We start from the raw sequence: 11,411 nt of genomic DNA, 5'->3' as shown, positions 1-11,411 counted from the left end.
TTTCCCCACGTAAAAGACATTTTAAAGGGTCAATGAAGATTTTTAAAAAAGTCTCAGACACAAGAGCGCCGGGGTCCTGTGTACAAAGCAGAGCAGCGTTTGGGCTCTGACACGCCCCAGTGAACGTCAGCGGGGGCGCTAACGCCGTGTAGCGCTCACATCTCATTCTGTGGCGTTCAGCGCGGGTGACGTTCAGAGGATGTTTTCTTTGCATGGTGATCAGGCTGTCAGTTTTCCTCTCTGTGGTTCGATAAAGCTGCAGAATTCGCCCCGGCGCCGTGTTCCGTGGCTGTGACCGCCACATTGTAAAATGTGTTGTGTGATAGTGCGTGTTCAATGGTGTTCATTACACGTGACGTTTTGCTGTTATCTATCTTTTTAAAAAAACCATGAAAATCAGGCTCACTTCTCTCAGTTAATGGCCAAAGAGACCCAGATGTAAAGAGGTAGTTGCTCGAACCCCAGGTAACACCAGCCGTCAGGGGGTAGGGGGGAAGAAGGTTGGGGGGGGGGGGTGATTCTGGCATCTGGTTAGTTACCACCCTCTCCTGCCCTTCCACGGGAGGAAGGGAGAGGGCAGGCAGGCGTCAGCCTTTGGCAATGCCCCCTGTGGAGGTCAACCAGAAAGTGGCATCAATGCCATGCATCAGAACTGCCACCGTTACCCCTGCAGTATTCAAATGCTGTGAAACATGATGCGTGACCTGAAGAAGTGAATGAACCACAAGCTCCTGTGCTGCAGCATTTTGCATTTGCTTGGATGAGCGAGTTTTGACTGATTCTACTGGGATGCTATAGATCAGCGAATAGCGAATAGCATGACGCTTTAAACGGGTTCATAGCAGGGTCCTCTGGGTAAGCTGGGCCTTTGTGGGAGACGGGAGCGGAGCTGTGAGCCTGTTGGTCCAGGGCCAGCAGCGTCCCGCCCAGACGTGTCCACTGGTTGGCTGGCCCAGGTGGAAGTGGCTGTTTGGGGAGATCAGAGGGACGCGTAGGCCGGTGGGACTGAGGCGCGGCAGCAGGGCGAGGTCGCAGCTGCTTTGAGGCTGGGGGGGGGGGGGAGGAGGAGGGGATCCTGACGGCAGCTGTTCCCACGGAGATCCCAGCGTGGGACCAGGCAACGCGAGGCCCCGTGACTGCAGGGTCCGGGTTCGGCCCCTCTTCCGCAGGGCTGCAGGGGTGCGTGCGTGCGTGCGGTCACATCAGACGAACAGCGCAGGGCTTTACTCAGGCTAAAGTGAGGAGCGCTGCAGCCACGTCAGAATAACGGAACCTTGTGCTCCGTGAATTCCACGAGTGAAGGCTCTCGTTATTATGATGTCACAGCTGATGACTGTTCCTGCGTTTGGGGCTGTTATGGCGTATATATATACAGGAAGTGGATGCATTCTGGGGAAGCGCTCCAACCTGCATGACAGACCCAGAAGGGGCGGGCACAGCTCTGGAGGTGAGGCTCGCGGTCGGAAAAAGGCGACGGCGTTTCGGCGAGGTGGACAGACGCGCGCAATCCGCCCCTCCCTCCTCACGATGGCGTTCGTAACCGCGGTAGCGCGTAGGGAGCGAGCCCGGGAGCCGGTGAGAAAGCGTCCCGCTTCGCACATTTAAGTGGGATTAGAGAGAGCGGCCCAACTCTGAGCTCTGAGGGCTTATTCTGCACCGGGGGGGGGGGGGGGGGGGGGGGGGGCGGGGGAGTGGGCGGAGCAGCTCGGCACTTCTGTCCCCCTAATGCAGCGCAACCACGCTGTGAGCTACTCTTTCTCCCCAAATTGAACTTGGGGGAGAGAAAAGAACCCAAATAAAGTCCTCCTGTCTCAGAAGCCCAGGGGAGGGGTGGGGGGCTGTTACCCACATACCCCCCGTCCAATAGGTGTATTTCATGGGAACTTGAGCAAGGTAATCCTGGTTTTGGCTGGAGAGGGCTTCTCTAAGCAAATCCGTTAGCTTTAAGACCTGCTGTTTCTGGAGTGGGTCCTGGCTAGCCTGAGCTGCACCAGGGCCAGGACGTTTTTGTGTTTGTGTGTGTGTGTGTGTGTGTGTGTTTGTGGGCATGGGTGTGTGTGTGTGTGTGTGTGTGTCTGTGCATGCGTGTGTTTGTGTGTGTGTGTTTGTGGGCGTGCATGCATGTGTGCGTGTGTCTGTGTGTGTGTGTGCGTGTGTGCGTGATTATGTGTGTTTGTGTATCTGTGAGCGTGTGTGTGTGTGTGAGTTTGTGTGTGTGTGTGTGTGAGAGAGAGAGTGTGTGTGTGTGTGTGTGTGTGTGTGTGTGTGTGTTTGTGCTTGAATGAGTGTGTCTTTTTTCTCATGTATCACAGATAAAGTGAAATCCTACCATGATGTAAATCCCCCATCTTCAGAAAAGAGAAAGGAATAGTTGGTGAATAAGCCAGAGCAGCAGGGGATTGTCAGGCTGAAACTATCTGACCCGTTTTGTGAAGAAGCCCGGAGAATGGAGTTGGCAAGCGTGCGTCTCTTTGAAACTGGCCCAGGCAAACACACCAAACTACGGCCTTTACAACACTAGCCAATGGGCATCCAGAACAGCGGGGCTTCTGCCCTCTGGAGTCCAATCATCAACCTGGGAAAAGGTCTTCATCCTCCAGCCAGAAAAACCAAAGCCTGCCAATGGCAGCTGCAGCTTCTGACAAACATTTACTGAATGTATCGCAAATGCTTAATGAAAAAAAAAACTGATTTAATACTGGGGCACTGGGAGACTATGAATTACACACCACATCCAATGGTTTGCACAAGATCCTTGGCGTTGGCTCTGTTGTGAAAGACCCTGAAGCGTTACACCATTCATCGCGTGTCAATATCTTGCGTGGAGCTGAAACCTGTAAGCCAGGGCCATTGAGTTGCGTGGAACATCTGAGCTTTGAATAGAATGGCTTCCCATAGAAATGTTTTATTTGTTGAAATGCAGCGCTTCGTCTCACTGAGGCGCACCGTACACCTTGCGTGGAATCGCTGCACCTGTGCGCTCCCTGTGCAGTGACGCTGGCTCTCCCTAGCGCACATGCACTGTGCTTCCCCCCCCCCCGAATCCCCTCTGTTTCCCCCCCCCCGAATCCCCTGTGAGACGAGGCGGTGGTTGAACGGGATCCTAAATGTCACGTCCCTCTCGCCTGGCCAGCGTGTGCGCGGACGGCGGACTCCACATCTGCGTGTCCAGATGTGCGCACGCCCAGCCGCTCTGCGCGCTCGCTGGCAAGGCGCTGACCTGGCAGGCCGTGCCCTCCCTGAGACCGACTCTCACGTCTCATTCGCACATCAGACAGGCACTGATCTCCCCAAGCCACACCCCCTGATCCCCCCCCCCCTCCCCTCCTCTCTCTCTTTCGCTCTCTTCCTCTCGGTCCTTTGCATTTTCTCTCTCCCTCTCCATTCTCCCTCCCTGTCATTTGCATTCTGTTTCTCTTGTTTCTCTCTTTCTCTTTCCTTCTGTCTTTTTTCTTCTCTCACTGCCCCCCCCCCACCCCACCTCACCTCACCCCACCCCACCCCCACCCCCCTTTCAGCTGGTGTCAGGCGCAGATCATTTTCGATTCTGCACCTTTGCAGTCCGTTGCTTCGCGTGGCAGCTGCCGCTTTGAAGCGTGGGAGAGCAGTTTTGCTCTGGTGTCAAGCCGTCCTGCGCGCCCACCTTTGATTTCCACATACCTGGGAGGCTCACCTGGGCGGAATGCAGGCTAGCCGCCGCGGTTAGCCAGCGCGTCTCGCTCCGGGCCGGCGGTTAGCCAGCGCGGTTAGCCGACGCATGCACTTATAAGTGGTAAATGGACTGCATTTACACAGCGCTTTTATCCAAAGCGCTTTACAGTTGATGCCTCTCATTCACTCATTCACACTCACACTCACACACCAGCGGTGAAAGGCTGCCATGCCATGCAAGGTACCAATCAGCTCGTTGGGAGCAGTTAGGGCTTAGGTATCTTGCTCAGGGACACTTCGACACGCCCAGGGCGGGGGATCGAACCGGCAACCCTCCAACTGCCAGACAAACGCTCTTACCTCCTGAGCCATGTGGCCCTATGAAACGTGTCAGCGTTGTGTAAACAGATCTGTTTCCTGCATGTTGCTCAATGGCATTGTATATCATAGTGCATGTTGTGGTTGCATGATGCATTCATTCTTGTTGTTGCTTAATTCACCTAATTTCTGAATATCTTTTTTTATTACATGTGGGGTGTGTAGGGATGTTGTGATCAGGATTATGCTTATATTTCTGCTTTTGCTCGTCTGACCAATCTCTGATTTGCCTCAGACTGGGCCTGAGACATAAATGAAGAACCATCATCACTTCCTCTGAAGCTGAACCAGGCCTGTGTATCTACTCATAAGTCTATCATTTGTTAGATGTATTTTGTTTGTTGTTGTTATGAAAAACCACGGTTTCCACGGACAACCGAACCGCACCTTGCATTTCCGTATCTTAGAGACCGGCGCGGAGGCTACGCCCGCGTGCAGCACGGGGCTTTGTAGAGGCGCGTCCTCACCACTACTACAAACGCAGCCTGAGCGCGGTGAGCATGGGCGGGGGGGGGGCACACAGCGCCCGTCTGCGCACGGAGGCCTTTGGAGGACGCCAACGGCCCCCCGGTGTTCCCAGCATGCCTCGCTGCAGCCGCTCGGGCCCCGCGGGCCCTTGGTAATACCGCGCATTGTCTCGGATGCTCTGTGTTATTCCTCCAAGACAACCGAGGAACAAAAGAACTTGCATTCCTCCGGAGAAACGGGCCTCCCTGGCATCAGCACGCCTGGAGGAGGCGCAAAAAGGGCAGATCCTGGAGTAAAGGGCAGATCCTGGAGTAAAGGGCAATCCTGATCGCTTACGCATAACACGTTTTCAAAATGGCATTCACAGCATTCGTTAATATCGCATATACATACACACACAGACACACACACACACACCCTTTCGCTCTCCCTCAAACACCCACACACACACACACACACTCTCTCTCTCTCTCTCACACACACACACACCCTCTCACTCTCACAAACACACACATACACACACACCCTCTTGCTCTCACTCAAACACCCACACACACACATACACACACCCTCTCGCTCTCCCTCAAACACCCACACACACACATACACACACACACCCTCTCTCTCTCCCTCAAACACCCACACACACACACACACACCCTCTTGCTCTCTCCAAAACACACACACATACTGTATATGTATATATATAGAGAGAGAGAGTCAGTTTCATTTTTTCCATGCAGTTCTTTGATGTTTCCTGTACACAACAGTACATTTTAAAATATAAGATATAATTGTGAAATTCAGTTTGCACTCATTGAGAAATACTTATACTATATTATTTCACAGCATACCTCATTTAATTTAGAGCTCCTTTTATCATAGAGCTATTCAGTAGATCATAACGAGATATATTTTATACAGCGCTGTATACAATTTATTATCTTGTGTGTCTAAAAAATGCAAGAGAATGCCATTATTGGCAGCAGTACTGCACTGTGTGAATGGATCCTAGTTGTGAATGTTGGTGTCGGTGGGTGAAATTTCTCTGCAGCTGACTGCAGAGACGCGGCATCTTTATCACAATAAAGACGGCGAAACGCGAAATACTTTCACTTTCTTCGGCGAACCTGCGGTGTCCTGCTGCTCGTGGGATGATTAGAGAAATAGGTGGTCTGTTTACCGACAGTAGAGCTTTGGGCTGTGGAGCTACGGGATCAGATCAGCCTGCTTCCATCTGCCCCGCGCCGCCTGGCTTCCCTCCCCTTTAAATAAATCTGGATTTCTTTGGTATGTATGTGTTTCTTTTCTCTTTCGTTCCGGCTGCGCACTTCAAAAGACTTTCAAAATAAAAAATGTGCGAGAAAAGCCTTTGGTAGAGCACCTGATCAGAAAGCAAAGAGAGAGATTTGGATTATGAAATGTAAATGGGGCAGCGCTATCGCTCCTGACATTCATTACGAAGCCCTGGGGAAGCTGGGGGACATCACACTGAGAAGCAAATTAAAAGCCAGCTACACCCCGACCCCCCAGACCCACTCCTCACACACACACACACACACGCACGCACACAAAGGCATGCACGTACACACACACACTTACACATGCACATGCATGCACATGCACACGCACACACACATGCGCATGCACACATAGACACACGCACACACAGGCACACGTACACGCACACAAGCATACACACATGCGTACACACAAACACGGCACACGCAAACAAACACACATATGCCCATGCACACACATGCAGTACGCTCACAACAAAAACGAAAAAAAAAAGATTTTTAATTAACTTGTCTTGACTGTGTGAACTTAACCGGCACAGAAGTATCGACTGTCCAGCTACCTGATGGCTTTTAGAGGGAAAATAATGAAAACACCTGGTGTTGCCCTCTGGTCTTGGAGCAGTCGTGTCTGTAATGGTGCTTCTCAACAGCGGCTGAAGTAGACACAGTATGGGTAGGCCTCATGATTTCACAACATTGCGAAAAAAGAAGGCTTTGATGTTGTTGTTGTGCCACCCCCCAACTACCAACACCCCCCCCCCCCCCCCCCCCCCCCCCCCCCCCCCCACCCCAACCCAAATTCAACAGAATGTTGTTTAGTTCAAAGCCAAGAACAGAGGCGATTCTCTGCTTTTAAATTATTAGCTCCCTAAGTCATCTGTAATGATATAGTTTGACTGAAGAGAGCGGTTTATTAACTGCATAAAGACGATGTTATTAGAGCGGGGAAAAGGCAATCGCGGCTTCTCCTTTCAGCGAAGCAGCGGGAGTCTCTGCTGCTTTGATCTGAATCGCTGCTAAATGTCTTTGTGAGATAGTGGGAGCTGCCCAAGCCAGCACTGGGACATAGGGCCACATCAATTATTAACTTCCTTCTCTCTCTCTCTCTCTTTCTCTTTCTCTCTCTCTTTCTCTTTCTCTCTCTCTCTCTCTCTTTCTCTTTCGCTCTCTCTCTCTCTCTCTATCTATCTTTCTCTGTCTGTCTCTCTCTCCATCTCTCCATCTCTCTTTTCCTCTCTCCTACACACACTCTATCTCTCTCCCTCTCTCTCTCTCTCTCTCTCTCTGTATATCTCTCTCCATCCCTCTATCTCTCTTTCTCTCTCTCCCACACACACTCTATCTCTCTCTCTCTCCCTCCTTCTCACTCTCTTTCTCTCTATCTCTCTCTGTATATATCTCTCTCTCCACCCCTCTATCGTTCTTTCACTCTCACATGCACATACTCTATCTCTCTCTCAAAGATGTGTGTATTAGTATTAGTCATCTCTTCTTTGGACTGTACTTTACGAACTTTACTTTTCCTGTCTAGAAAGTGCTTGTCATTTCATACCTGTTCTATGAGCTACATCTCATTGGAATTGGTGATGGTTAAACAGCAAGAAATGCATCATAGTATTCAAATTGAGTTTCTCAATTTCCATCAGATGTAATCATTTTAAATGAAGATTAATATTATTGTGTAAAACATGTATAAACCATCTGTTTTCTAAAGCAGACTGCAGCAGAATGTCCATCTGCTCTAAATGACTGTACTCTACTGATGTGAAATTGTGTGTGAAAAGCTCCTTGCCAGGATATGTTGAGGTCTTGAAATAAACACAATGTAATTTGTGTTCCCACCACATGGCGGCACTGTTCCCATCAAAATGCCTACAACGTAAGTCACATCAGTTAGAAATCACAGGCACGATATCTGCATGAAGACCAGTCGAACTTATGATCAGGAGTACCAAGGCTCAGATGACAAAAGTAAAATGCCACAATGCATTTTGAAAATTGACTGAATGTGTTTTCCTGTGAACATACATTCATGTGTCTGAGCAACTGTGATGTCACGGGCAGCTTTTGATCTGTTGAGCCACACCTCTGATCCATAACTTTAACAAGCATAAACTCAGTTTGCATAATTATATATTCAGAAAGTGTCTACTTTCTAGTATATCGCCTGATCAAGTCATTTACAGCAAAGCAAAGAAATTCCCTTGCCTGCTCTTGAATCTCATTTGTAAACACCACTCATCTATCACTATTATTTTTATGATACTTGTAGTTTTGGCCCAAATATGTGCAGGAGGGTCTTTCCTTGCCTGGTCACACACAAATAAAGAGAAGAGAAGTCTGAACCTCCATTCCGTGAATGGCAGGTGAAATCATTCTTAGATTAGGTAAAATGTTTTGCACGTGTTTACGTGCACATGCACGCACAGTAAGTGCACAACCATACGTTAGCGTACAGGCACACATATGCACACGCACACGCACACGCACACGCACACGCAGGTCCCACACACAAACACACGTTCGTAGGTGTCCTGCGGCCGCCGTCGCAATCACCGGAGAGAGAGGGACGCGAAAGGCGCAAGCGGTACACACGGTGGTGTCACATTTCCGCCACAGGAGGGCGCTGTTGTGCCGACATCCTACCCATCGGTGCTCATGACTCATCCAGGGCTCTGATTCATGGACGAACCCCATAAATTCAAGCTTGGATCTAACAACCCGGCGTGGAAAGAGGGAGTCATAAGAATATGGTTAAACAACACTGTAGGTTGTGAGTGACGAGGGAGGGCACGCGGCACAATAACCCGAACTCAAAGCAGGGGAGACGTTACATAGCACGCGTTGGCAGTGGAAAAGGTGAAGAGTGCGCCGCTTCAGACTTCGCCCCAGAAAAAGGAAAATGTCTCAAGACGGAGAGATTACAGCGAAACCTTTCAGATCGCTCTTGTTGTGGTTTTGCTTTGCAGCTGCCTACATTCTAGCCTGAAAGCACACTTCAGCAGCCAAGCAGGAAATGGGAGGGGGCTGCAGAAGTGTCACACGTTAGACCAGAGCGGCTGCAGCTCTGCTCTCTCCGCCACAAAGGTGACGAGAAAGCGAACAGCGTGCACGCTCGCTCGTTCGCTCACACTGCGGTCACGCCATGCTCATTTCTCCTGAGAGCCAGGGGTCGGCCGCGACGGCGGAGCCCGGTTTTGGAAGAAGATAGAGCCTTTTTCTGTTTTTTTTTTTTTTTTTTAGGCGAGCGCAGCTGAGCGCCTCTGTGAGTTGGCGGGAACAGCTTGAAGCTGGTCCAGGGGGTCGAGGGACGGGGACGGGGACGGGGACGGGGACAGCGTGCATCGGCGCTCTGTGTCTGAGGATCACCATGCCGGTGAGACTAGGGGAACTCAGCATCCTCACCAGCCCCATCTCGCTGGTCCGCATCTGGGCCCTGGTTTCCGGCTGCCTCACCCTGAGCCTGGGGGTGTACGCGGAGGAACGGGCGGACTTCCACACCTTCAAGGTCTTCTGCATGGCCGCCTGGGGCCTGCACTTCTCCTTCACCCTGCTGATCATCCTGGTGGAGTTCATCCAGTTCCAGAGCCTGGTGCCCGTCTCCTGGAAGAACCTGCCCGTCTCCTTGGCCGCGCTGGGCACGCTGGTGTACCTCAGCACCTCCCTGGCGTTCCCCTGGCTGCTGATGAGAGAGAACCCGAACCCGAACCCCAAGGCCATCGTGGCCACCGTCTTCTCCTGCCTGACCTTCCTGGCCTACGCCTCGGAGACCCACCTGATCCGGGTCCAGAGCAGGGAGCAGAGGGGGTACATGGCCAGCGCCCCGGGGCTGCTCAAGGTCTTCCAGGTGTTCGGGGGCTGCGTGATGCTGCTCTTGGTCAGTCACCAGAACCCCGATGGGCATCCGGAGGGCTGGAAGTACTGGCTCCCGTTGACGATCTACATCTTCTGCTTCCTCATGTCCCTGGGCACCGTGCTGGTCGTGATCGGCGACTGCGCCAACCGCTGCCTCCTGCCCTTCGACCGCCTGCTGGCCGTGTTCAGCCATCTTGGCGTCCTTCTCTACATGGTCGTCACGGTGATCAGCTTCACCAATATCCTCACGATCAAGGCCAGCGGAGAAAAAACGTTTGGAATTGTGACCGGGAGCGTCGTCACCTGCCTCACTTTGATAGCCTATACCGTGGACCTGGCCTTCTCCATCAAGCTTCTGTGTGACAGGTCTTAAAGATCCTTTTGGAGAGAAGTTGTGGTACCCTTAACACTGTGAATAACATTTTGTTTTGCCTTGACAGATGTTTTGAGGAACATTTACAGATGACAATTGACTTGACGTCTTACAGTAGTTTTACTTAGGTGCAAAAAACCGAGGTGTGACAAATTTATTTGGTCGCGCATTGATTATTGTCTCTGTGGCCACATTTCTCGCACAATCGTATGAGAGTTAGATTTCTAAGGTGTATATGTCAACGGACTCTTAGACACATTTATGGCTTTGTTGTGTATGTGTAAGTGTGTGTGGGTGTGTTTTTAAATCCTGCTGTCCTACATGCAATATAGAAATGCCCATATGCGCAGGGTATTTGTTGTTTGTTTACAAAGATCATTTTTACTCAGATAAATACATTTTATTTTGAAATTTCTCTTTTTACATAGTGATAGTGAAGTAAATTGATATGAGTGCTGTTTGTTGAAGTATTCTTTTGATGAAACCAGGCCATATATTTCAGCTGGTAAGCAACTGCTATCATTTGACAATCAAATATTTTACACATCATATTCAACTAATGTACCAGATCTTTTTGTAATATGCATCTGATTTGTTTTAAATATCTTGTGAATGCGAAACTCTTTTTATGGCCCCAGTGTATATATGGTCATCCACTTCATACGTTCAAGAAAATTTTTGATTCTAAAAGCTACAGGGCCAAAACAAAGACATTGTGTTAATGGCAAAAGTATATATATATATATATATATATATATATATATATATATATATATGTGTGTGTGTGTGTGTGTGTGTGTGTGTGTGTGTGTGTGTGTGTGTGTATTATGCCATATAATCCATTTATTTGGTGTGAAATGAAGGGCGAGATGAAACCGTTTCGTTGTTTGTGAATGAGATACAGAAGAATTGCGTAGGCGAAAAAATATTGCCTCTCCCTCGTCTTACAGGAAATCCGTCACACACAATTTAAGTGAGGGGGCGTGGTATCAGATGCCACTCCCCGTCCCATGCATTGTGCGTGATGCATTTCCTGTGAGGCAAGTGTGAGCAATATTTTCTCTCCTCCGTCACTTATTTAAATGATGCGTCGGTTGATAAATGTGGACATAAGATGTTGGATCACCAATAGACTGGGGGAAAAAATCTACTTTCTCAACTCTTTTTAATTTGTGAACGATTAACGATGGCATATAACTTCTACTTCTTATGAAATCCATATTGAGATTAACTTTTTTTTTTAACTTTAGGATCAGTAGGGGAGAGGGGCCGTAAATGTAACGCATGATAAACGTAACACGGTCAATAACTTGTACAACGCGGCTACCGTAGCCATTTCAGGTGTGGATGTGCAATTAGTCCTCTACCACCTCCCAAAGGAACGG

At 49.8% G+C, this 11,411-nt stretch overlaps 1 protein-coding gene across 1 annotated transcript; it reads left to right on the top strand.

The window, feature by feature from the left end:
• Window positions 1-8,455: 8,455 nt before the first annotated feature.
• On the top strand, window positions 8,456-10,151 carry LOC118219712 (myeloid-associated differentiation marker homolog). Its single transcript, XM_035403047.1, has one exon. It carries the CDS (start codon window positions 9,169-9,171, stop codon window positions 10,024-10,026), a length of 858 nt encoding a protein of 285 aa, XP_035258938.1. The 5' UTR covers window positions 8,456-9,168; the 3' UTR covers window positions 10,027-10,151.
• Window positions 10,152-11,411: the final 1,260 nt, after the last annotated feature.

Source organism: Anguilla anguilla, chromosome 2 (genome assembly GCF_013347855.1).
Source record: "Anguilla anguilla isolate fAngAng1 chromosome 2, fAngAng1.pri, whole genome shotgun sequence".
NCBI classification, from domain to species: domain Eukaryota; kingdom Metazoa; phylum Chordata; class Actinopteri; order Anguilliformes; family Anguillidae; genus Anguilla; species Anguilla anguilla.
Note: the sequence above shows the minus strand (reverse complement) of the source record. Positions and strands in the feature narration are given on the sequence as shown.